This window comes from Rosa chinensis, chromosome 5 (genome assembly GCF_002994745.2).
Source record: "Rosa chinensis cultivar Old Blush chromosome 5, RchiOBHm-V2, whole genome shotgun sequence".
NCBI lineage: Eukaryota > Viridiplantae > Streptophyta > Magnoliopsida > Rosales > Rosaceae > Rosa > Rosa chinensis.
In genome coordinates, this window is record NC_037092.1 from 9,952,220 (window position 1) to 9,979,872 (window position 27,653).

The 27,653-nt window shown below is 37.8% G+C and overlaps 2 protein-coding genes across 3 annotated transcripts; one reads left to right on the forward strand and one right to left on the reverse strand.

The window, feature by feature from the left end:
- The first annotated feature begins 3,479 nt into the window (after nt 1-3,479).
- LOC112165374 (F-box protein At5g46170) lies at nt 3,480-5,945 on the forward strand. Its single transcript, XM_024301864.2, has 2 exons — nt 3,480-4,941; nt 5,510-5,945. The coding sequence occupies exon 1, from the start codon at nt 3,655-3,657 to the stop codon at nt 4,918-4,920; it is 1,266 nt and encodes a 421-aa protein (XP_024157632.1). The 5' UTR covers nt 3,480-3,654; the 3' UTR covers nt 4,921-4,941; nt 5,510-5,945.
- Nucleotides 5,946-15,020: 9,075 nt separating this feature from the next.
- Nucleotides 15,021-22,315, reverse strand: LOC112164651 (transcription factor TCP2). Of its 2 annotated transcripts, none has more exons than XM_024300921.2 (5): nt 22,010-22,315; nt 21,822-21,890; nt 21,377-21,563; nt 19,106-20,830; nt 15,021-15,342 (listed from the first exon to the last, which is right to left on the reverse strand). In XM_024300921.2, exon 4 carries the CDS (start codon nt 20,440-20,442, stop codon nt 19,117-19,119), a length of 1,326 nt encoding a protein of 441 aa, XP_024156689.1. In that variant the 5' UTR covers nt 20,443-20,830; nt 21,377-21,563; nt 21,822-21,890; nt 22,010-22,315; the 3' UTR covers nt 15,021-15,342; nt 19,106-19,116. The 2 variants fall into 2 exon arrangements, with proteins under 2 accessions (XP_024156689.1, XP_024156688.1); XM_024300920.2 differs by having other exon boundaries at nt 21,811-21,890.
- Nucleotides 22,316-27,653: the final 5,338 nt, after the last annotated feature.

Sequence of the window (27,653 nt, forward strand, 5' to 3'; positions counted from 1 at the left end):
CAAGCTCCAAGTTTGGAGTGAGCACGAACCCCCACAGTTCGCCTTAATTAGGTCTCCCCTATGAAGAAGAAAGAGGGGTAGAAGAATGTAGTTTGCAAGTCCTTGAGAAAAAGAATAAAAACTTCAAAAACGGGAATTTTTAGTAAAAATTACTTCGAAATAGGTCGCCGGAAAATTTGGTTGGAAAATTCACCGAAGGTGACCTGTCGTCGGAGATGACGTGTCACCGAAGCTGACGTGTCAGTGGGCCAGCTTCTCCTTTTTTCTTCTCTCTGGGCTCGCTTCTTTCTTCTTTCTTTCTTCTTCTTTTCTTCTTTCTGGCGGTTTAAGGGTGCAGCCTCTCTTGTTGGCTGGTTCAGAAACTTTAAGGTCGATTCCAGGAAAAAAAATTCTGGTTCCTAGAATCTAGAATCAAGCTGCTGATGATGACGAAATATGGTGGTCGGAGGTGGACTGGAAGGGTGTGTACCGGGCAGGGGAGCTTTTGCTTCTTCTGATGGCCGGTTCGGTATTTTTTGCCCTATTCAGGGGGTGGCGCCGTCGATTCTGGACTCCTAGGATTAAGGGCTTCAATATATGCGGCAGTGGTTGCTAGGATTTGAAGGCTACGATTTTAGAGTTTCAGGGTTAGGGCTTCGTGTTGATAATGTGTTTTAGGGAAACGATATTTGAGAAAGAATTGTTGTAATTTCATTGATAATAGGGGTCTTTTTAAATAGAGGATTACAATCCAAAGAATCAGAGTTGTACAAGGAAAAGTAATCGTACATTGAATGAATATCACTAAGATATCACTAAGATTCTCCGAGATTATCTCTAATTAAAACCCTATGACCACTAGGTCAAGTAACCTAGAGTTTGGTCCAAACACAATCTGGATTTACTTAAACAATTTTTTATATTTTAGTAGCATTATGAGGGATAAACAGCTAAATTGATAATATAAGTTTTAAAAAGACACTTATGGATAATTTGTTATAGAGATATATTATCATTATCACCGTCATTATTTGATTTTTTTTTTAATACCAACTACATTAATACCATATAAGAACACTGGTGGGATTTTATTTATAAAAAAAATAAAAAATAAAAAAAACTTATGGGATATGCTCTTTATGTTTATTGTAATTTGGAGTTCAGGTGTCATGTCCCTCTCATGTATTATGCAATTTCAGTAATGATCAAGGCTTAAGGGCAGCTGTATTGGCCCTCATTAAAAAAAAAAAAAACAAATTTCATATATATATGTGACTCGATCTTTCATCTATCATCATATATACTCTTGTAATTCTTAAATAACCTTCTCTAAGCTTTGATGTCTTTTTTTATCATAAGCTTTAATGTTGTAAGTGCGACAACAACTTATTTTTGTAAATTAAGGTCTTGGCCACTTACTTAGTAGGTACACTTCAGTAATCATACTAATTTTGTAATTCACGATAGAAATGGTAAACCATATCGCCTATAGTTAGTACATAGTCAAAATGATTCATTCTCATACCAATTCATTTTCTCTCACATTTAGGCTATATTTGATTCATAAATTTCTCCATTCCAAGTATGTAAACGTGTTATAAATATATATGATTCTATTAACAACCTAGACTCTGAATCTCTTAAGGGATCTTGGCAAATCCAGTAGCTTACGATATAGTAACATATTGTTACATCTCATAAGCTCAAACTCTCCAAAAACTCAACTCTTGCCATCTACATATTTCAAAAGAAGTGGAGAATTAATTATCAAGAAAACAAAGTACAAAGACCTCAAGTTCTCAGCCGTTAGTTTTGTATTATTCTTGCAAGCTATCTAGCTACTCTTAATAGTTTTGGATTGCAGCACTAATTGCATAGCTCTACTTGCCAACTCATAGACTTTTCGAGATGCTAATAGAATTTTCGAGATGTCGATCGAGTTCTCCAAAATAGGTTTCTTGCATCTGAATCTTTTGACCAGAAGTTCCATCTGAATCAAACCTTGCCTGTACGTATTTTAGGTACAGAACAGTCACACAAGAAAAAACAAAGAAAAGCAAATTTGGAAAGCCTCAATCTCAGTCGGAGTCTCGGCCGACCCAACGTGATCTAGTTGCGGCCTTTGTTGCGGCTTTTTACGTCTTTACCCGACCACCATATCATATATTCATCACAAAAACAAGTTGTACGCAGCCTCCTCCTACCTATTACCTAATACTAAACTACTTTCTCCTTGCCACCCACCATCTCCATTTTCTATTTCTTTTTTCATCCATTTGTTCATGGAATTTGGAACTTGGAATTTGGAAGATATTACTACTACTTGGTAGAATTTTGAAAATTGATTTGGCTTGAGGCTTGAGGCCCTTTTGCTGTGGTTTAATTGGAATCCAATTTTCGGCTCCATCATCTTTGGTAAAAATCTTTACCGATTCGTCTAATTTTATTTACTTTCCAATTTTCCAATTTTCCAATTTTCCAATTTTCCAATTTACCGATTTTCCAATTTAAAGATTTTCCAATTTTCTAATTTTATTTACCGACATCTTTGGAAAATCTTTACCGATTCGTCTAATCTTTACCGACAAGCTTTAAAATCTTTACCGACATCTGTGGTAAAATGATGTTTTTCTTTTATTTACTTTTATCTTAGACAAATAAATATTAGAATTTTAAAGCTTGTTCATTATTCCGAATGAGAAATAACATCGTACCCATATCCGATTAGTGACAACGCTTTATTAACATTTCTCAAGTTATAGGACCATTTTTATATATAAATTCATCCTTATAGTGAGGTATTTGAGATAATAAAACAACTCTTCATCATTATAATAGGAAAACAATTTTTTTTTTTTTTAATAATTCAGAAAATCAATTAGGCAGTTTCGGTAGCCAATACAAGGATACCAGAGCCAAGGGGCCCCAAACCGTGAGGTTGCTTTCTAGAGTCGTCCAATACATAAACCTAAAAGAGTCGAATCATTATTATAACTATATGTAATTGGGTGTTGACTGTTATTATTGACGTGACTGACAAATACATAAATAGAGTGACGCTTATTACTTATGACAAACATTACTAGATAAAGTCATAGGCAAATACAATGGAGAAAACATGATAAATAACACATAGAGTTCCTAAGGAATTTCCAGGAACTTAAGTCTTTAATGTACAACTAAAACATTATTTCCTTCACCACACTTGCATAGAATCAATGAGTTAGAACTTAGAACCTGCCTAGTACCATATAATGAAGGTGGTAATAACTGTTTTTTTTTTTTTTTTTAAAAAAAAGTAACTTTCTTTTTCCATTACACATACGAGGAAAGGAAAACGAATCTACTCAAGGAATAACAAAAAAAAAAAAAACAACTCGCCATTTTCACACAACCCAAACAGTAAAAATTAGGAAAGAAAACACAAAATAAATAAAAAGCTAGCTATAAGCAGAGCACATTATCTGTCTCTTTCTCTCTCTCAAAATCCCAATCTCTATCTTCTTCTCTTCCCTGCGAAAATTACTAAAAACGAAATAGGACAGAAGTGTAGCGTGGATATATCTCAACCCACCATCTTCTTCTTCTTCTTCTTATTCTTCTTCTCTCTCATTTCTCCCACCTTTGAATCCAGCAAAGCTCCCCCCACCTTTGAAACCCCTCTTCACAGCTGCCATGCCATCCACCCTCCTCTCAGATCTACCCACCAAACCCATCTCAGCCTCCTCTCTCCCAGACCCATCTTTCTCCTTTTTCCAATCCAAACCCATGTCGTCTCTCCGCGTCTACCCAGATCCGACCTCCCGGGTCTACCTGGAACCCGACCACCGCCGCATCGACCACTTCGACCGCCTCCCGGACTCCCTCCTCCTCCTCGTCTTCAACAAGATCGGCGACGTCAAGGCCCTCGGCCGATGCTGCGTCGTTTCGCGTCGCTTCCACTCCCTCGTCCCGCAGGTCGAAAACGTCGTCGTTCGGGTCGACTGCGTCATCTCCGACGACGATTCCTCGCCCTCCGCCTCCTCCTCCGACAAGTCACGCGCCCCCTTCTCGAGTCTCTTCCGGTTGGTCTTCGGCGGCATTGTCAAGCCTCTCCAGGCTCTCGGCCAGTTCCTCGGTCCCCGCCGATCGTCGTCCTCCTCGTCGGCGTCGTCGCTCGCCGTCGGGAACGAAGACGACGGCGGCGAGCTCGAGCAGGCCGGCGTCACGCACCACTCCCCCACTCAGGTGCTCAAGAATTTCAACGAGATTCGGTTCCTCCGGATCGAGCTTCCCTCCGGCGAGCTGGGCATAGACGACGGCGTTTTGCTCAAATGGAGGGCCGATTTCGGGTCTACTTTGGACAACTGCGTGATTCTTGGAGCTTCCTCTGTGATTCAACCCGGACCCAACAAGCCCAACGACGTCGTCTCCGGCTCGGGCGATGGGGTTTGCCCCACTAACGCCGTCACCGACGATAACGGAAGCATACCCGACTCGTTTTACACAAACGGTGGACTGAAGTTGAGGGTGGTGTGGACCATTAGTTCATTGATAGCAGCCTCTGCCCGGCATTACTTGCTTCAGCCAATCATTTCGGAGCACAAGACACTAGACAGCTTGGTGCTGACCGATGCCGACGGGCAGGGGGTGTTGTACATGAACAGAGAGCAGCTTGAGGAGTTGAGGGTGAAGCCATTGTCGGCTTCTTCGGCCTCCAAGAGGACGCTGGTGCCGGCCCTCAATATGAGGCTCTGGTACGCGCCCCAGTTGGAGTTGCCGGATGGGGTTGTGCTTAAGGGAGCTACTTTGGTTGCTATTCGGCCCAGTGAGCAGTCCAACCCGAAGAAGGAGGTCTCTGATCTCTCTTGGGTTTCCACTGCCTTTGAGGAGCCGTATGGGACTGCCGCCAAGATGCTGGTGAAGAGAAGAACTTACTGCCTTGAGATGAACTCGTTTTGATTAGATTTCCGGTAATTTCAGGTAAAAAGTTTTGCAATTTGTAGCTATGCATTTATGTGTGAGTGATTTCTTGCGTCAGTTAATTGTTCGGTTGCCTTTGAACTTGGGAAACAGTCTTTATGCGTTTGCTTAGTTCAAGGCATTCAGTTTGACATTTGGACTATAGGAAAAGTGACGTTTGTATATTGTTTTCAGCTCATAGATAGTTTGGAAGAGCTCTTTCTCCTTTTCTTTTTGCTGTATCATTACTGTCTGAAATTTAGTCCTTGCTCGCAATCAAAATTTAATGGATGATAAGGAGATGAGGTCATTTGCATGTCTTGTGAATTTCTGGAAATGAGAAAAAACACAACTCGAAATCGGTATCTGAAGGCCAAGATATAAAGTAGCTTAACTGTGTCAATTATCAATTCGAGTAAAGCGAGAAGAGTTAGATAGTCCATTTTTAGTCACTATTGTAGTTTTTTTAGCATTCTGCACTTCTATTGTTTGAATCTTTGATCCTGAGCTTGTAGTCTCTGTGTTGTACAGTCTAAAGGTACGAGTTTCATGGTTTAGTCACTCATTTAGTTTGATATCGGATTTTCAGGTAAATTTTAGGGGAAATGGGGACTTGCATGGTTTTGAAGACGGGAGAAACAGAGAGAACGGTCCTGTCTCATTGGTAGTCAAAGTCAACTACAGAGCCCTTCATTCATCAAATGTTGATGGGATTGAGACAGAAAAGAAGAGAGACGGCGGGTTATGCACTACAATCTTACTCAATTTATGCTTGAGATCACAGTCGAAATGCATCTGCTGGTTGTTTTTGTTTCAGGCATTTGCTTGTAAGAGTGCTCTCACTGCAAATGCAACTGGAATTGATGTATAAAAGGATTTTGGAGCTTGTAGTGGTCTTAATTTTATCTATATCTTCCATGTATGTGAATATTGTAGGTAATGACAATGCTTATGGTTATGTGATGTATGTCAAAAGTTTATTTCAGCACTCAATCTACATAGCAATGACTTAAAAAGTTTTTTCCTAACATGCTTCTCTTAGTGGAATGTTTGTGGATTGATTGATATTTTAAACCAATTGAAGGTTCATTCTTTCTTCCGCATTTTACTCTTGCTCTGCAGATTGTTTATGATCACCCGGCAAAAGCTTAAAATGTCTTGTAAGTTCTATCAAGATGCACTTTCAAGTGTCTTTCCAGGAAGTTTTTGGGACTTCAATTATGGGTTTCTATTGGCTTCTGCTTGCTTCCGAAGCAGTTTCGGCATCAATTTCAGTCCATCGTTGGATCCGGCGAAAAGCATCTGACAGTAAAAAAATTCGGAATATGTCACAGTAGCGTATAGATAATGGTATCTAAATGTTTGCTATAGTCCTTGTATTACAAAACCATTTTGCCATTTCTATAGTGACCAAAAGCAATTGCAATTTTTCTTAAAAGGGTACATATTAATTAAGGACAGTGGGTCAGCTGCCCAAATATACAATTTGGACTGACCTTTTTTGGCTTTCAACATAAAAAATGGCATTTTCCTCTTCTTGCTGTGAATGGGAATATTGCTGATCTCACCATAGATAACTGGTGGCTGTAGAATACAATGAACCAATTTAAATGGTTGAATTTTGGGTTTTTAGGCCAAATAAAGCAAGAAAAAGATGCCTATTTCCAGGTACCCTTTCCCTTGATAAATCCAAAAGATTCTCATTGATGTCATCCCCTTAATCAAACTTCTTATTCATTCCAACTTGCATGACCCAATTTTTTAGTGCTCCTCCTTATTTTGTTTCTTTTATTTGGCATATATTCTAATTTATCAGACTTATCCACCAAATACAGTGACCAGGAATTCTTCTGCTGAAAGTCTCAGTTCTAGAAGAAGCACATTATCCACACAAACCCACAGAGCCAATTTGTTTAATTATTTCGTTTAAGTACCAAGGAGAACCGGTTGTTGTGTGATAATAATGAAAAGAAAAAAATGGATGACATTGAAACGGGAATGATGGGTTTTAGGCTGTTTCCAGGTACTGTTTTCCAGTCACTCACTGTTGTGGTTTAGTTTTTAAAGAAACAGAGAATTTTGGAGTTGCCAATTATTTAAATTATGGAGAAAATGAGCTGGTTGTGCAGCTTCTGCTTCCTCTTTTATGTGAAAGTCACATGAGATATGTTAGCTTTGTACACTCACAAAGTCACAATCCACGTGAAATAAAGCCTGGACTGGACTCAAGGCTTACACAGGTGCAGCTCGATCGGTTGCTTATAACCCCTATTGACTTTAATTAGGTTACAATCTTTGTGATATATTCGATTATTCATATGGGGTATGTTACATTAATTGAAAACCATCCAACTATAAGAGTCCCAGAAAACCATTTTGCATTATTGCAAACATTCATAACTTACAGAATTTGAGGACATTTCACTAGTTATGCGATGTCAAAAATTTACTAAGTTCATTGGTCCGCAAATTGTTGTATATTTTAGTAAAACGAGGACGAAAGCATTTCCAAAGATGAAGTACCACACTGCAGTTACTTTCATTTGTGAAAGAAGCCCTTACTTTGAGCTGTCTTCCCTCCCAAACTTGATGGAACATGCTTTAACATTCAAGTTTAAGCTTCTTCAACAAACTAGACATTTATGTACCATATGACATGTTGATGGATGAACTTTAAACTGTGTAAAAGCGAAAGTTCGTTACTTTGATCGACTGTTCTCAAAAGAATGGAAGTACTTTCAAGAAGCTTTCTCCAAAGTACCCAATTCATTTGTTTTTAGAAATGTTTCTGTGTTTCTCTATTGCTCTTATAGTCAATATTCAGATCTAACCATCTATGAAAAATCAGACCAAAAAATAAAACCCATCTATGAAAATTGAAAATTGCTAATGGAAGACTTTAACCTTGTTTTGGGCCTAAGTGCTACCATAGGCTTTTCCATACTAAACTTCATGTTGATTATGGGCTAGACACTCATTTGAGTATACAACCTTGGGGGTTATGGGCCTCATCCATAAGGCATATGATCACATTTGAGTACAAACTTACAAGATTTGCGCAAATTTGTCGAAAATATTGTAATGATGTTATAATATTCCGTGTTACATGACATTCTCTCAGCAATTTGTATCATCTAAGGCTCATAACTAATTAGGAATATATAATATTAAATATAAACCTTGTTTATTTATACTCGACGTGAAAATTAAAAATAAAAGTTGCAAGACTATAAACTAACTATAGTTCATGCCCCAACTTTGTGAAACTGAACTTCATAATTTTTGCAAAAAAATAAAAAAATAAAAACTTCCTCAAAACTATGATTTTTACTATAAAAAAAAAAGGGCTGTGACCACTTACCCAATTTTCAATTTTTGGCTAAAAATTGCCCACTTACTCCACCAAAAGTTTTTTAACCCCATTTACCCAATCTAACAGTGTTTGACAGTATTGCCCTCATTTTAATTAACAAATTAAACTCATATCTCTCTCTCCTCCCCCTCATCGATTTCTCTCTTTCTCTTTCTCTTTCTCTCTCTTTCTCTAACCTCGTCTCAGGCTCTCTTTCTCTCACTCTCTCTGAGCCACCACGCCCACCACTCCACAGTCGCCGCTCAGTCCCACCGTCGGACCACCAGAGGATGACGCCATCTAACTCCACGATCCCAACCCCTCTGGGCTTCGCCGGTTTTGTTCGTCAGATGTCCGGGAAGCTCTGAAGCTCCACGCCGGAATCGGGTCTAGGCTTCCCTTGCAGGTCTCGGACGACGTCAAAACTGTGGTCTATTGGGGGGTAATAGACAGATTATTGCCCCCCACTAATTTCTTAACTGTGGTTAATTAATCACTGAAATTAGAGTTTTGATAAGTCTTACATTGTTTTGAGTTTATTAAAGTACAATAATCTGTCAATAATAGTTAAGTGAAGGGTTCTGACTTAAAACGAAGACATTATTTGGGGGCAGTAATGTGTCTACTGCCCCCCACTAAACCATTAAAACTTGCACCAGTTAAGTGAAAGGTTCTGACTTCGTATGAAGACATTATTTGGGGGCAGTAATGTGTCTACTGCCCCTCACTAAACCATTAAAACTTGCACCAGTTTCAAGGATTCACAATGTATTGCACTTTATCACAAACAAATCAACAAGAGATGATTACTGTCTCCGAAGAAAGACATTATTGGGTGGCACTAATGTGTCTACTGCCCCCCAATAGACCATCAAACATTACACCGCTTCCTATGTTTCATAGATTATAGAAGTTATTCATACTCAAAACAACAGATAATGTCTAAAAACCCACATTTTGAGGGTCAATATTCTGTCTACTGCCCCCCACTAGACTGACACAAACCACACAATTTTTTTCATTTATCGACTACTGCAATTTAACACTACATTTACTTTGGAATAACAGTTTTCAGTCCGTCAATAAATAAAGCAGTAATCATTGGCCCCCAATACAAAGTCTACTGGGGGGCACTAATGTAACAACTTTTATGGTTATGACTGCACAATAGCAGATAGCAGTTTTTAGTCCGTCGTCGATTCCTTCAGAAGGTCAACCGTGGCCTCGCCTAGCTTCTAAGCGATGAGGACCGTTGGCTTGGCGTCGAGCCTGGCCGCAGAGAGCATGACGATGAGTTTCGGCGCCGCGATGGTGAGAGCAGGCGTCGTGGGCGACCTGCTGGAGGGATGGAGGGAGGGAGGGAGAAATCCGACGTCGTCTGGAGAGAGAGAGAGAGAGAGAGAGAGAGAGAGAGAGAGAGAGAGAGAGAGAGAGAGAGAGAGAGAGAGAGAGAGAGGGAGGAGAGAGAAATCGGTGAGGGGGGAGAGGGCAAAAAAGTCCCAAAAATAAATAAAAAGAAGAAAAAAAGAATTAATTGGGTAAAGGGGAAATAATCCCTTAGAGTGTTTTGGGTAAACGGGGTTAAAAAACAGTTAGTGGAGCAAGTGGGCAAATTTTAAGTTAAAATTGGGTAAATGAGCATTTTCCCAAAAAAAAAACATGTTCTTATTTTTCACCAAAATTTTTCTCCTTCATATAATGATTTTTTTTTAGACACTTCTTGAACTGACAAAACTCAAAAATCATGACCCAAATTTTTTTACGATTTTTCAAAGACAAAAAAGAAAAAAATTAGTTTAAGGTTTAGGTGTTCCGTGATTTGGAACACGTTCTTAAAATTATGCTATACAAATTGTGACCATATAGTACAAAATAATTTCAAGAATAGACTATTAATAAGGTTTAAAATGACACCTCTCCAACGTATTCTATGGGTGCTCCCATGACACGTCCCAACGTGCTAAACCATGCAAAGCTCCAAATCTATAAATCTCAATCTCATCATTGGTAAAACATGATCTTTAAATGAGTTTCAACTGGAAAAAAAAAATATATATATATATATATCTCTAAAGGATTTTTTTAAGATAATTTTTCAAAATTGAAAAGCAACAAAATTCAATTAAAAAAAATAGTATGTTATTTCATTGTTCCACAAGTCTCTTTTTATTTTTTTATTTTTTTGTTATCATGTCAATAATTCATATATAACTAGTCTATCGTAAGTCAAATTACGACCTGCAACATATGAAAAAGAGTCTTATGCCACTAGACCATTGTTCCACAAGCTGAGACAAATTAGTCATATTTTATAGATATTAATTTGATGGCACATGTGAATTTCAAATGACACAGTGAATTTAAATGGTGATCTTGTGACACATCCAGTTATGTCAAACCATCTCGGCTCCTAGTTTTTACCCAAAACAAAATACAATACAAGTGTAAGGAAAAAAGAAAACGCTCTACTAGGGTTTTCTCCCTAGCCGCGTTTTAGCAGCACCATCGTTAGAGGTGAGCTGCGGTGTTGACATCGAGATTGGTCGTGCACGGCGGTGAGATTACGACCTCGAGCCCAAGGCGAGGTGGGTGGTTTTTGTCGGGAGACAGAAGGGATCTGGACGCGAGCTGCGATTGTTTCAAGGCGGGCCTCCAATCGATGCACAGAAGCGGATCGGAGGTGGTGTTTTCTACCGGTTTGGACGAGGCTTGCTTAATTAGCCGATCTAGGCCTGGGGGGTGGGGCAGATTTCTAGTTGGCTGTGGTGGGAGTTGAAGCAAGGGGTGCACGGCTTGGGTTGTCAGTGGACCGGGAGACCACCAGAAAGGTGGAACGCGGCAGCAGCAGCCTGGCCAATACGGGCTGAGGTTGTTGTCCTTTTTGTTCGGGTTTGGGCTTGGGCTTTTGGGCCTAGGCCTACACTTGGGCTGATGGACTCTTCTCCATCGGCTCAGATTTGGGATTGGTTTCTTGAGCCTGGTTTCGAGCTCAAGCTTGGGCTGGTTGAGTTTGCTGCAATTACTTCAGCTATTAAGAGTAAGACCAACCTGTTGCCGAGGTTGTTGGCTCCGGAAGAGGCCGAGGAGGGTGTTGGCTCCAACCCTAAGGGGAAGGAGCTAGCATTTTTCTAGGTCTCTACTATTAGACATCTGGTTACAAGCCTTCTAAAGTTGGAGTAATCTCTATGAGATTTTTTCTAAGATGTTTCTAGTTGTATTTGTACCACAATTGCGTGCTGGCAGATTAGACTAGATGAATGATTTTTCCTTAGAATAGCGAGGTTGTTCTTGCTTGCTTAGGCTTGCTATCCAGCAAGCGTCCCTTTAGACTTTAATGAGTTTAGCATTGGCTTAGATAGGTTCTCCGAATTTCACCAGATTCTTATGTAAGTGCATGTTAGACTCTGGCCTGTATTCATGGCTTTGATATCTAATACAATCAAATCCTTTAAAAAAAAATTAAAAAAAAACATCTCAGTTCCTATTTTTAGTCAAATTGTTCCATGTCGTAAACTCACAGTTGCTCAAACATGAATTTAAAGGTATAATGTACAAGACACTAAAATTAAAAGTTAGATCACCAAATCATTCTCCAAAATTCTTAATGGTATGGTCTCCCTCATTGTTGTTTTTTTTCTTTTAAATGTAAAAATTGTTATAAAAAAGCTTTCGAACATCAAATACATAAAAACACCTCTTTTTCTTTTATAATTTCCAAATATATAGTTTAGGGGGATTCTAGTTGGACCCCCAAATTTGCTATTTGGACCTCTCATACTTATTGGACCTCTAATTCACTTTTTTAAATACTTAAATAGCTAAGTGCATCACCTTAATTTTACCAAAATATCCTTGAACAATTAAATTTAGGGGTAATGACCACTTACATAATTTTATACTAAAAAATGCCCACTTACTCCACTAATAGTTTTTTAATCCCATTTACCCGATTTAACATTCATTGACAGTATTACCCTCTTTTTAATTAATAAATTCCATTCATCTCTCTCTCAGACTCACTCTCTCACCTGGATCTCGCCGGCCCTCCCTCCTCTCACTCTCACCTCGATCTCTCTCTTCTCTCTCTCACCGCCGACTACGACGACGCCTCGTCTAACTGCTCTTCTCCAGCTCCATCGACAAACCTGATCGCACTGATCCTTCGTTTTCTTCTCCCACAGCCGATCAGGTCCTTGCAATCTTCTTCTTCTTCTGCACCTGCCACCGCAATGTCGACCAAGCCCTCCATCTCCTCGACCACATTCGCCTCTGTGGCTACCGCCCTGACCTGCTCAACCTCAGCAGCGTCATCCACGCTCTCTGCTACTGCAACTGCCTCGAAGAAGCCCACAACCGATTTGCCCACTATCCTTTGACTCAGATCTACAACTCAGGTCATCGGCGAATCAAACCGCTGCAATCCCTTTCTCTGACGCTGCTCTTCTCTCATCCTTTGATAAATTCCATTTCTCTTTCTTCCTCTCAGAGATCGGAGCCCAGCCATGTCCTTTTAATTTTGTGACGGATTGGATAGTGAAGAGAGAACAGGAGCAGGAGGAAGAAGAAGAAGAAGGCATGGGGTGCATGACATGGAGAAGATGAAGGCGGTCCGGCCAGAATCGTGCCGGAATCGGGCTAGAGGAGCGTGGGTGTCCACAAAGGAAGCGTGGGTGGCCGGAGAAAAATATATATGATTTTTTTTTCTGATTTTTTTTTGGTATACTTTGTACATATAAATTGTGCAATTGAACATATAAATTGTGTCTGTAGTGTGTTCCTTTTGGTTTTGGGTGTTTATGCAATTCTCTTGAGGGCAATAATATGATTATTGGAGGGTAATAATATGATTATTGGGGGCAATAATATGATTATTAGAGGGTAATAATATGATTATTGGGGGCAATAATATGATTATTAGGAGGCAATAATATGATTATTAGAGGGCAGTAATATAGTTATTGGGGGGCAATAATAAGATTATTTATTTGAATAAACCTACAAAACCTTCAAAATTATAAACATCTTCATTGTTTATTAATTATTGATCCCTAATAAACTTGTTACTGGAGGTAATAATATGTTTATTGGGGGGCAATAATATGTTCAAACGCCGGAATCCGGTCATCAGTCCGGCAGTCGGATTCAGGTCACTAGACGCCAGAGTCTGCTGCTGGCCATTTGTCACAGGAGCACAGCAAGGTGGATGATGACTTCTCTCTCTAAGTGAGAAAGAAAGAGAGGGCAAAAAAGTCCCAAAAATAAATAAAAAGAATAAAAAAAAGAATTAATTGGGTATTAGGGAAATAATCTCTTAGAGTGTTTTGGGTAAATGGGGTTAAAAAACTGTTAGTGGAGCAAGTGGGCAATTTTTAAGCTGAAATTGGGTAAATGATCATTTCCCGTTAAATTTAAACAATCTTTTGTTCTATTTTTTATTATTATTATCTCTATTAATTCAACTAAGAGAAGAAGAAGAAGCAGAATGAATTAACTAAATTGCAGATTTGGACTAGTCAAGTAAGTCAAGTTTCAGGTATTAACGCTGCTCGTGAGTCTTCCGGGTATTAACGCTCGAACTCGAAGAAGAGCCTTTCCTAAAAGCGAGATTCTTTGATGTTGGTTCCCTCAGATCTATCAATCAATCCAACATTTTGGAGTGTCGTAAACCATGGAGAATTGAAGATATAAACTTTGAAGAAAAAGTTAAGAGAAGTAGCATAACAAACTAAGAAATTACAAGTATTTTTTGTTACTGTTGCATTCATCTATCCTTTCCTAAAGTTGGAACAAATAAGGAGTAGTTTTGTTTACAAGTATAAAGGTCAAACGACTCAAACTTATCTAATTTCATCTTCAAAATATGGGACTTTAAAGAAAACAATAACAATTTAAAAATTTCTACAAATGTATTATCTCGCATCCAAACATAGGAGATTGAAGGAAGAACATACTTAAAAAGTAAAAAGTAAAACGTCCTTAGTTTATCGCAGGAGGTAAGAAAAGTTTTTTTTTTTCTTTTCTCTTTCTCTCTGTATCCTTATATGTCTTTTTATATGAGTTGACAAAGTCAAATAACTATTAAAAAGGAAAGAACTTGGCTGACCAGGGCACAGCCACTAATAACTTGACATCTGTCTTTTATTTTTTGGGCTCTTTCCCCTTCTCTTCTCCTTCTTCAGTTCTTCCCCCCGTTCTCCTTCTTTGACTCCTGCAGTTCACCATCTCCACAATAACAGAGGAGCGGGACCTTGGGCTCTTCGGCGATGGCGGAGATGAGATCGAAGCAGAGGAGCAGCTCCGGTGGCTTTTGGGCTGCGGAGGTGACCATGGACTTCATTGCGCTACCAAGATGCCGAACTGAGAGAGCGACGGCGGAGATGAGATCGAAGAAGAACTGAAAAAGGAGAAGAGAAAGGGACGCCGACGCCGAACTGAGAGAGCGACGACGAAGATGAGATCGATGCAAAGTCGACGAGCAGCCATGGGAGTGGAGAAGAGGAAGGAGAACAGAGGAGGAAGAACTGAAAGGGGGGGGGGAACAGGTGTCAAGTTATTAGTGGCTGTGGTCAGGATGGGCTGACCAGGGCTGGTCAGTCAAGTTCTTTCCTATTAAAAAATAATGGAGGTCCTTATAGCAAATTTAGATGTCCAACTAGAACCACCTTATAGTTTATAGTCATGCAAGTAATCTACTTGTGAGTCCAGAAAAAATAGTAACAACAAATAACTAGACTACGAACCTGAGATAGATATTCAGCTTCAGAAACCAAATACATTTCACAAGGTTAATTACTTCTCTTAAATTGTATAAACATTTAAGAACAATTGGGAGGAAGGGAGAAAAGAATAACTCCAATCGAATGGTCAGTTACATCTTCAAAGCAGACACGCATAGGTAAACCATAAATGTAAATATTTCTCCGAATGAAGGAATGCAAGCTGAATGACTTCAAAATGGTTAAACCAGAAATACCACCAACTTCAGAAACATTACATTATAGTAAGGTGTCATCCGATGAAGGAAGCATGCATCACTTGCAGCTTGTCATTACTTCTTTCGCTTCAGTTTTCTACATAAACATTATCCTCAGTTAGAAACAAGCCAGCTTGCAAATCTTATACACATATAAGGAGACACAGAGATTTAGAAAGGAAACTATACATCAAGCCAGTCTAACATACATTTACATGACTCTGCACTAACATATAAACATCTTCTAGTCACCATGAATCTTTTACACTATGAAGAAGAAAGATACATGGATCCATTACAAATTCTAGGGTTGAACAAGGTTGTTTAATTGTGAATCATCTACAAACTTTTACTTGGTTAGTGGAAGATAAGATAATAGTGAAAACAACACACTTGAATGAACTGGTTCCTCACTGCTCTAGTGTGCACAATATTCTGTCTATCCAAAAGGGTAGCAATTTCACTGATTTCATATGCTATGCAATATATGTAAGCTAATTGCATCGTATAACTTATGGTAAGGAATTCTTTCAACATAAGTAAAAGACATATTCCATATTAAAACATGGAAAATGCAATGTTCCAAGCAGTATGAAAGTGTCCCCTTGAAGTAAGAAAATCAGAACTGCATTCTAGGATCTCCATAATCACACTCAGCCAAAGGAGACTGATCCTAAATTCTGAGTTATTTTGAGAATCCTCTGCAAGGAACAAAGATTTCCTGTAACCTTCTTTCTAGGTTAAGCTCCCCTGCCCACTCTTCAAAACTAATGATGAGGAATAACTTTAGTGGAAGTAATCTTCAAGGAACAAAGATTCCTGTAACCTTCTTCTAGGTTAAGCTCCCCTGCCCACTCTTACCTCATAGGAAGATAACTTTCACTAAAGTTATTCCTCACCATTAGTTTTGAAGTTCATGACTTTTGACTTCCAAAGTCATCTTTTCATCTATAATTATCCATTTCAAGTTCAGGACTGATTTTTTTTTCCTTCTTTCCATATCTTTTGAACAGAGAAAATTACTGTAGCTATTTCAATCTTATATACTGTTATCAGGAAACTTCAGTCACACGCATTTCAGTCAGTAGTGCTTATACTAGCATGAAGGTAAATGAAGAATTGATATGCCAGTACGTATAAGACCATCACTAGTTTAGCAAGTGGAAGACATCAAAGAAGTAAGAAAGAACTCCACTGACGCAAAGAATTGAAGGGAGCATAGGTGGAAAAACTAGCTGTCAATGATATGAAGGTTTCAAGGTCCAAAAATTCCAAAATCTTACCCTACTGGTAAAATCAAACATACATAATCCAAGCAATAACAAACATTACAAGATCATGCTGACATGGACCTAGATATTTAGGACATTCTTAAGAGGATCAAATTGTTCATTGACAGCATCTGCCACAAGAGGTTTATAATCAGTCCGTGACTGCCAGAAGACACTGGATCAGATTCTGATGATTATTAGTTCATAGAAACGATACGCGCCATGCACTAAGTTCTCGGTTCATATGGTTAAGTTGAATCTTCTTAACTACTTGATATTGGAGTTCATACCAAGGTTAAATTAGCGAAACAACATCGCAACAAAGCTCTCTCTAGAGAGATAAATATAATGTAGTTAATGCTTAGGTGTAAGAGCATCAGTGATGAACTTGAGTTGGCCTTAAACCATGAGATGCATATTCTCTCCCCAAAAGTATGGGGTAGAGTGATTTTACATGAAAAAGAAAAAGTTGGTGTGAGATTCATAATAAGTATCCTGTTTAACTTGCTCTAGTTAAGCAAGTAGACTGGCACACCAAGCTTGCAAATCAGGAAGCGAGCTGAGAAAATAAAGAAAGTTTCTGTTCTCAGATTCTAGACTACGAGGGAAAGCTAGGGAATCGATGGGAAATATTTAATACGACCGAAATGTAGTCAATTCATGTTGCATGAGGTGTAATCTTATGTTTAGATTGGTGAGGTGGAGAACCATTTGTGAGTTGAGAGGCTTGTTAACACTATAATTGTAGTACTGATTATCCCTCTCTTGTGTTTGTGATTGATCTAGACTTGTGGTATGAAAATTCATGTATCTGGAGACCAACAAAGTTATTGCCTAATTTTTTTTTTTTTTTTTTGAGAATAAGTTATTGGCCTAATATAGGTGTTCAACTATTAGAAAACTAAGTAGTGCCAACAAAAATTGTCAATCATATGGAAATGCTAGCACTATTTTTTAGAAGAAGATAAATAAAAAATAAAAAAAGTTGGCTAATGATGGCAAAAAGTCCTTACTTCCTTAAAAACCAAATATTGATTTTCAGGCTGGCTTGTGAGGTTATAGAAATGCCACTTTCCACATAAGAAGCTAAATCGGTATACAAATAAATTCTAAAGCTTTTAGAGAAAACAAGCAACAACGTTGTCAACAGTATTACTATGTGTTAAACGCAAAGTAATCACCTTGATATACCTACATTCAAGTTGCTACATGTTAATTCTTTTTCACATATATCTCAGACTTGCTTAACAGTTTTGAAGTTTATGTAATCAGGAAAAAGATATGCAACAAAGGCGAAATTGGAGACGAAGAAAAGAAGGTAAAGCTATGGTACGTTAACATGTTTTATACCATTTTGAGGACTCATGCGGTAACTAGAAAAGAGTCCTCATTTTGTAATTGAAGTAGGTTCTCATCTAATTAATCAAGTCCTAAAATGATAATTGTATATATGTCATATGTTAACATATTGTAGAACTTCCCAAAGAAAAGAATAATGTGAATAAATAACACTAAATATAGTATAAAAAAAAACAAAAAGATGTTTTACTATTTCACATTTCATTTCTTTGCCATAGTTTTGCTGCAAGATTTTCACCAAAAGAAAAAAGTTTTACTATTTCTTAAATATTTCATTCCTCTCTCTCTTACCTATGTTATCTTAAAAGATATCAAGAGAATGATATTTGAAACGATCACATTCAAGTGCATAAAAAGATAAATACTCTTAATAAGAGCTACAAACCTAATCTGTATTATTTCACCTATGTTAGCGACAATTGCTTTTTTATTTTTATCTTCTCCATATGCAGTTTATTATTATAGATGATAGACTATTATTGAAGAAAATTTTATCCTCAAATGCAAATTTTTCTGACATGATAGTCCAATACCTGCCTACGTGCATGGGCTCTATATTATATGCTAAGAAAACAAACCAAGTAAGTTCTTCAAGGGAATCAAATTCTAAGTTAAACCCCCGACACTGCGCCGAGCATCAGCCATGTGGTGAAGTTGAGGAGGTAGAAAACAACACTCAAAAGCTATATATAGCCGCAAGAAAAAGCTAAAGGCTAAGGCTGAGGTTAGTGTGACCTAATTAACCTAAACCTAAGTGACTAACACATGGCTTCACCATTTGAATGGCAACACCTGTCATCGACATGGGATGGACTTACAGATGCTAAGAGAGAAGGGAACCAACAATAGAACAAACGAGGAGACAACCAGCCGATCCCCTATTCACAGCAATCCGTGCAGGAGAATCAAAAGCACATTACAATAATATATAATAGAAAAAACCCATAAACCCTTGGTCCAATGCCTTCACTTCTTTATTCACATTACCAAGACAAAAGCCTACAATTTAGCGTACTAGCTAGAATTAAAATTACAGGTCAAATCTAAAAAGCATACCAAAAAACTATTTATATATAGTAATCTAATTATGGAAGAAAACCACCCCTTGTACACATTGATGAGGCAAATTCATGATAGAACAAAACAAGCACATAAATAACAATAGAAAACATTAATATTCTGAGTGATGATCAAGTAGACAAAGAAGGAAGATTGGTTCCAAGTAATTACCAGAAAAAAGATCAGTTCTTTGCTTTTCCCTTGTGGTCTGAATGCCGGCTTCCGTCGCCGTAGAGCTGCAATCCAGCTGGGAACTGGTGGTTCTCCATGGTTGGAGCTGCGGCTGCGGCGGCAGCTCCGATGAAGAAAGGTACACTGGACGATCCGTCCATGGGAGAGAACCTCTGGAGGTGAGGCAAAAGAGAAGGTGACGATGATGAATTGGACTGAAGGGTCCCCCTATTGAAACCAGCAAGGCCGCCGGAAGAAGACATGGAGAAGTTGAGGTTGTATTCGCCGCCGTTGGCCGCTGCCGAGACAGGGATGTAGTCGGGAACAAACGAGAAATGCTGCATCTCCGGGTGGCTGTGGTTGTGGTCACCGGAGATGCTGAACATTGTCTGGGGGAGCGAATTCCCCAGGTGGATTTGCCCGGAGAATTGATGGTGGTTTCGGGTTGGGGTGGAGGAAAGTCCCAGAAGACTCGACCCGAAGTAGTCCATCGGTGGTGCTGCCTTGTGGAACAAAATGGGCTCGCCGTTGGGATTGTTCTGCTGATGACCGGTGGGACTGTTGTTCCTGTTGTTTCCGATTCCGCCGGTGAGAAGCTCAGTAAACGATGCATTTTGAGAAATAGCCTGTGCAATGCGGGAGGACTCGTCGTTGTTGCTGTCTTTCTCCTTCTCCTTGGCTGCTCTCTCCCGGGCTCGCTCCCTGGCCTTATCCCGGTTCACCCGCATCTCCGACCGGGACAGAGACAGCCCCCCCGATCCCTTGCTCGTCTCAGAAGTACTACTGCAGGCAGATTTCGACATACAAAGCTGATGATGATTCTGCACTTGATGGTGATAATTGGGGTCACCATCTACATCAAGCTCAACGGAATCGAACCCGCGCTCGCTGCTCGCCCTCTTCTCATCGCTGAGCTGCTTCGGAGTGTCGGGGAACGAGCTGTTCAGAGAAGGAAGCTCCGCGATGGCGTCAGCCGCAGCCTTGATCAGCCACTCCACTGCCTTACTGGGTTGGTCATAACCCAGCCGATCTTGAAGATCGTAGAATTGAATAGCGGTTGTAACCGACAGCCGGACCCTCCTGTCCCTCAACCCCTTTGAAGTCCACACCTTGCTGTGCCGATCTTTCCCTCCGGAGGCTCTCGAAACCCTGATGATTCGAGAGTGGTGCCACCCGTTAAGCCGGTTAGTGCCCGCGTCTCCCCCGCCAGCTCTCTTGAGCTCCCGACCGCCGTCTTCTTCCTCATCTGGGCTCTTGACTATAGTGCTTCCTCTACCGCCATTTCCAATTCTTGGGAACTTGCGGGGCTGCTGAGCTTGAATCTCCTCCACCTCCATAGCATCACTTTCATGCCTCAACACTCATCCAATTCGATGAACAAAAACCCAAGTTCTGAATTGGGTTTTAGAGACAGCTTTGGTAGGTCAGAGAGAGAAAGAGGGAGTCTTTGAAGAAGAGTGCTTGTTGATTAGATGGATGTGATTCTAGTTCTAGTGAGTTGAGAAGAGTAGTTCAGGTGGGGTTACTGTGTCCTATGCATTGATGACGATAATTCAGAGAGGTACTTTGGCTCTGTAGTGATAAAAAGGCCTTTTTTACGGTGTGATATATCACGGTCCAAGTCAGGAAGGCCGTTTAAGCTTTTTGCAGAAGCACAAGTGCTTTCACCAAAAGCAAAGCCTGCAACTGCACAATTTTTAGTCTCAGAATTTGCCTAGCTCAGCCCTGCAAAACCCCAAAACACAGAAAGAAAAAAAAAAATCAGTTTTTCTTTTTCTTTTTTTACTTGTAAATGTAATAGTAGCTAGAGGAGTAGACTAATATTAAATCATTTTCAGATGCCTAAAATACGTATACATTTATTTACACTGATAAAGACTCATTCAAAGAACACAGCTCCAGGGAGAGTGAGAGATCTGGCTTTTATGTTTTTGTGCAAACAAAATACTGCAACAGTTAAAAGCCTCAATGGCCTAAACCTAAGAAAAGGGTTTTAAAGAAGATGAGCTTTAAACATAACTACAGTAGAAACAGAGAAAGGGGGAGAGAGAAACCCATGTTCCTCCCCCATAAACACAGGCCTTAGCTCAGAGCTAGAAGCTAACTAGTTTCTGGTTCAGATTCAACTGATCTGGCCAAAGATAGACCCTTTTGAGCTAAGTTCTCAGTATTTAAACCCTTTGGCTTGGCCCTAAAAATGCCGGACATATTCTCAGACCCACTATTAAGAAAAGGTGAAAATTCTTAATTTAAAATTGAGAAAATTCAAACCTTGAACAATGTTGGGTGTTTTTGATTTGGTACAGGTGTCAAGCTCTCTCTGATTTGTTACAACTTACAAGTACAGCCAAGCTTGGAGCAGTGTGATCGTTTGTCTGCAGATTCATGAGCAAATGAGATTTAAGCATCCAAAGCTCACAGATCTGAGCATTAAAACTTGATGGGATCAGTTCCTTTGCTGCAAAGAAAACCAACAAATCAAACAAATGTTCAGATTCTTGTCCTTCCCATTGCCCCTTCTATCTCTAATCCAAACCTTATCAACACTCTTTGTAATATAATACCCATTAAAGCTGTGTAATTTAAGCTCAATCAAGCTAATTTTCAAAGCTGAAACAGCTGGAAAAGATATGAAATTGCAGAACTTCAAGCGCAGAAGGAAGAGATGGGTGCAATGTTTAACAAGACAAAACTCAAAAAATGACCTAGAAATTACTTCCAAGCTTGAATTGGGTTTCTGGAGTAGACTTGCAAAAATTAAGCTTTACACACAGCTCCTTGATCCCTGTAAAGTCCAGAAAAAGCTTCATTAACTAACCTAAACAAAGAACCCAAAAGAGTAAACTCAAAAAAGTTTCGATCTTTATTCTTCAAAGGATTCAAAATTGAAGGAAAAAGACTCACACAAGCTCTCAGAATATGGAGGTTGATTTTAGAGATGAGAGTGAGTTAGGGTTGTGGGTGTGTTTGGCGGGTAAGGAATAAGGAATCAGAAATGGAAGTGGAAAATTGATAATGTTTCAAAAGTGGGGTTAAGGGCTAAGTAGTAGCACTAGTAGTTCTAGTAGTGATGGAAGATGAGAAGAGAGAGAGAGACAGTGAAGAAATAGTGAAGAAGAGAGAGTTGTGTTCTTCTTCTTCCCCATTTGAGCAAACCACCGGGCTTATCGGGAAAGGACAGCACACACAGCGCCGTTCTCTCCACTTTATATATCTATACTCGTCTTCTCTCCTCTTTTGCCCTTTCTTCCCTTCCATTTTACCCTATTACCTTTCTTTTATTTATTCCTTTTCATATTTCTTAATTGAAAGGCATAATAAAAATTCAGACAAGAAAAGGGCCACCTAAAAAATGATGTTTTGTAATTTTATATTTTTTGGTATATAAGTTTTGTAATTTCTTCATTTTCAAGAGGATGAAGGACCATAGAGCCATGCTTAAACACAAAGCGAACTATTCTTTCGCCTTTTACTAAAAAGGATGAGGGACTTTGAATTAAAAATTGTGGTCAAAGCATTTTCTGGAGGAGAATATAATTTTCAGAATTATATCTGAAATTAAAGAATTATATCTGAGCAAATAAAATCCATGGGAATTGTAATTAGCCAAAAAAAAATGTGATTTTCTTTGATGGGGAATATAAGAACAAGAAAATGAGAATGTGAAGTAGGTATAAAAAAACAAGTGAGTTGAGGTATATGCTGTAGTCTATTCATGCACTCACCTTTCTACATGAAAATGAATTAAAGTAGATGTTTTTCTATATATAAAAAAAGCAACATAAACAAAATACACTCTGTAATAATCTTAATATTACCAATATTAAAATAAGATCTTATTTGAATCGAAAAATGTTCTTTTATAAACATTTAAGAACGTTCATAACTATATATTAAGTCTATATGATATCTATGTTGGCTTCTCAAACAACATGATGTATCGCAAATCTTGCCATCTTGGTGTGGGAGAAGGAGATTGCATATATCTTGAATATAGGAAGAAACTACCTAGCTGTAAAGAAGGATTTTCCTCCTTAAGAAAAACACATTAATTTATTTGACATTTAACATTGAAACTAATGCTTAATGAGTTGATGACCAATTAGGGCTGTCACTCGGTCGGTTCGAATTGGTTATAAGTATTACCAACTTCAAAACCAAAGCTTTAGATTTCAAAACTGAGCCACCAATTACCAACCAAAATTTTCGGTTTTTAATTATATCTACCAAATTCGGTGTTTCGGTTTTCGATATTACCAACTTTAGAACAACTAATTCTTTATAATATAAATTAGAGTGAACAAAACTAGGTTTTTGAGTTTTATAATCATAAACTTTTTATTCATCTACTAATTATAACTTTCTTTTGTATATATGACATCAAGTTTTAGCAATTTTTTATAAAACTAGGTTATTTAACTATCTTTGACTAGGTTACTTAAAATACATGTACTATTAATGTAGTATATGTAGTAATGTACTAATGTTTATACTATTACAAAAGTTTTTATGTTTATTATTTCTTAATATACATGTATGTGTATTGAAAACTGTAGTATATAAATCTAATATTTAGATAATCGGTAGATTCGGTGTTTACCAAAACCAAACTAACTTTTTCAGTAATTTTCGATTTCGGTTTTATCAGTCTCGGTTACCAAAAAGTCAGTTTACTGAACCTAAAACATCGGTTGGTATTCAGTCGGTTTGGTAATTACCAAACGAAGTGGCAGCCCTATGACCAATGCAATATAATTTTTTTATTTTTTATAAATGTTTGCTTTGACACAAGTCACACAACATCCCATCTTTAATTAGGTCTAGCTTGCTTTGCATTGTTTCTATCTTCTACCAACTAGCTAGGTGAGCTTTTCATTAAGGAATTACCATTCACATTTAATATTATCATTATTTTCAGTCAATAAAAGACGCTTCAAATAAGTGCAAGCGTCCTTTCCCTTTGAGCTAGCTACTAACAAAATTAATTCATGTCCTGTTACATTATTGGAGTGCAGTCCATGTTATGGTTGAAGTTTAGCTAGGATGCAATGAATTCCAATTTTATTGTGTACCAAAAACTAGTTAAAATACCAAAAACTAGTTAAAATCAAACCACTCTGGCTAGTCCCCCTTGAATAAATTGGTAAGATAATCAAGATGGTGCTTTCTCTGAATCCTACATATCCACCAACACCACTTTAATTTTTAGAATTGCAATGAAATAAAGTTGTCATCTAACTAGACCTGGCTGAACTTAATAATTTGCCCTAAAAGGATCTGACTTTGAAACCGAAGACATGTTGAACATGTTACATGTGGAACAAACTAGAAAAGGATTCATTGATTCAAATCCTCTACAGATCAAGGTCAATTGTTGTGAACAGCCTGCGTCAATTATTTGCAAGTTGATTGATCATTGATTTGCTGCTCAGATTTGCAGTTATTTCTTTGGCATTTACCTTGCAAAAATCAAAGGGCATAAAGCAGGAGCACTCAATGATCTATATGTAGAACTGTTACAAGGTTTGGGTACAACTGGTCTCAACTAGGTCTTAGTTGGAAAGGGGTTTTTCATTTGGATTCAATAGAGGACTTTCAATGGTAAAGTTGGAGCATTCAATTCTTGTGCCTGTATTTTCCTGCACTACTATCTACTAGAGACAAGTATATTGATAGGTTACGTTGTGATGCATAATTGAACTTGATGAGGATCCACCAAGTTTTAAAGAATACAAAGCCTTTGATGATACAAATGCACGAGAGAGAAGTAATACACTACAATAGCCACAAATTATTGTATCTTCCAAATAACTCACAATTTTTAGGGTTTTACTTAAATGGTCCTTATTTTAAAAGGTCATTCATGTACTCGAGTGTACACTAACAACTGTATAAAGAAATCTTGTACCCTCGATGTATTTAATTTCAAGCTATTTTTTCTTTCTTCAGCATAGCATATTTAACCGCCAACTATGCATCGACATACTTAATGTTTATAATGAATACGAATTATATGATTTTCTAACCGTTGAAGTTGTGCAGAATCACATAAGATTTGAGCACCATGGAAATCCTAAAATTCAGGTTTCTAAAATGGTGAGATTGTAATTGTAAGCTAAGTGGGAGGGTTAATCCCAATTATCACAAAAAGGAAATGGAAAGGAAATCGCCAAAAAATGATGGTTAAGACCTAAGAGTTAAAGGCCTTTCCTCCCCCACCCAAATGTCGAGTTGAGAACTCACTCACCTCCCAGCTAATCACACTTTTAAAAAAGGCGTCTTTTGAGGTGGTATAGTTTTGATTAATTTAAGCAAAGGATTTAAGATTTGATTAATCTTGTTGATCCGTGCAGCTTAATGTTGTGTCTCTCTCCTACCCATCCCTGATATATAGTAGAATAACACTAATTGTGTGGCATCATACTGCGGCGTATGATCTCTTTGCTGGAAAACAAAGTAGCAACAGGAGAGACCAATTATCTGAGCAACCCTATTTGATCAAGGAGATATATTTCACAGAAGATTTGAGATAAAGGGAAAGTATTGGTTTTGAAAGCAGGTCTTGAAGTTTGTATATACCTAGTAACCTAGATGGGTACTTACTCCATTTTGTTGTGAAAATCAGGCTGTTTAGAGGCATTCTCAATGGTTTATGTGTCGGACCGTTGTTTTACTGTTACGGTATCCTCATTGGGGAGATTGGAGAGTCTCGTTTGCATATCTCGGAAATTATGTGTGTAGAAGTTAATCGTGTAGCTCTAATATTGCTTGCTTTTTTGTTATGGAGCATTGTTTATTTAGTTGGTTAAGAATATGAGTCTAACTTGTTCGTGGACTGTATCAAACATGATTTTGTGTAATTCTCAAAATATATATTGGTATTACGTTTCTCGATACACTCTTTTAGTTTACATAAATAATTGAGTTTTTTAGCAACCTCTCAGTTTGATTGGGTTTCAACCCTCAATTTGAAAAATAAAAGTAAAATACCTTTAATTAACCAAATGCTTAGTTGAGTTCAAGTGTTTTGTTACATGTTCGTGAAGTTGTCTCGAGAATAGTATGCCTTATCATTGATGCTTCTTTATTCTCGCCCTTTCAGTTGTTATTTGTGTTCTTGTTTCACAAAACTTTAATTGTCGTAGTTGCTGAATATGTTGCGTTCTTCAGTGTGATAATATAAAGTATCTAAGATAATATACGTAAATTATGCAGATAGCTAGTATGACTTTTTTTTTGTTGTGAGTAGAGTTTGTTACTTTTGCTGCTGATGTATCTCTTGCAATAGTATCAACATAGTAACTTATTTCTTGTTAGTATACGCTAGAAGTTTGAGTCGGTGAATAGGTGAGTACACCATTCATAGGAATCAAATGTGATATTACAGATGCAGGTGTCAATCAATATTTTTCAGTCCATTTTAACAAAACGTTGTATGGACAAGATGGGATATTCATATATATTATATATATATATATATATATATATTTCAAATATATTCATATATATATATATGAATATATATATATATATATATTACTATTTTTACCCAAATATGTTAGTGACTATTTTTACCCAAATATATATATATATATATATTACTATTTTTATTATTTCAAATATGTTAACATTTCTCATACATTAACTATTTTTACCCCTTAACTAAGAATTTTACCACTTTTAAGTGCATAAAAATAGTTATATGACTCATAACTATTTTTACCCCTTAATATATGACTCATTTTATCACTTTTAAGGCAATTGTATACATGTCATACGTTAACACATCGTAAAATTTTCCTAACTTATTTGTGATAACTCATAACCCAAAACACAATTTTATTTTATTATCTCAAATATATACTTAAATAGTCTCGATAATCTATTGTATATGTGAAAATCTCCAAAATTCTTAGTTGAGTCTAAGCTAGTGACTAAGTTGTAACAAAGATAACATTCTATATTTAAGGGTGAATTGTGAAACAAAAACTTCAAAGAGTAAACTTAAGAGTTACTTGTGACACTTTAATAGTTGAGGACAAGTATAAAACAGAATACTCTGCATATATTTAAGGGTCTAGGAAATCAAAAGATAAACCAGGGTTTAGGGGTACCAATAGTGTGTAAGGAGCTAGCTAGCATACACAGTGCACTCACAGACTCACTATAGTATAGGCATGGGAAGCAATCAATATTCATCAGATCATAGCCATACTTATTGGAGTACGTACTACTGCAGAGAACTATATATTCTTCATGAATTTCCTAGTCTAATTAAAATGGAATCATACACAGTGTTATACTATTACATACATGCCTTTTCTTAATCTGAGACATCTCAGTGCTTAATTCCCTGCTCAAAATTTGGACCATTCCAACTCCCATGATCCCACATCCAATGAATTAGCTTATCCAAACCACTGTTTTATTAATAGTGTCTCCAACAGTACATGTTAGATTAGTTTTATAACTGCAAAAACTAATGAAAGCTTTGATTAAGAGGGGCATGTTGAGTTGATCTCGAAATTCCATGCTTAATCACTTGCCG

What these genes read in the sequence shown, in the direction of transcription:
- LOC112164651 (XM_024300921.2), bottom strand. Translation starts at nt 20,442, where the DNA reads ATGGAGGTGGAGGAGATTCAAGCTCAGCAGCCCCGCAAGTTCCCAAGA.
- LOC112165374 (XM_024301864.2), top strand. Translation starts at nt 3,655, where the DNA reads ATGCCATCCACCCTCCTCTCAGATCTACCCACCAAACCCATCTCAGCC.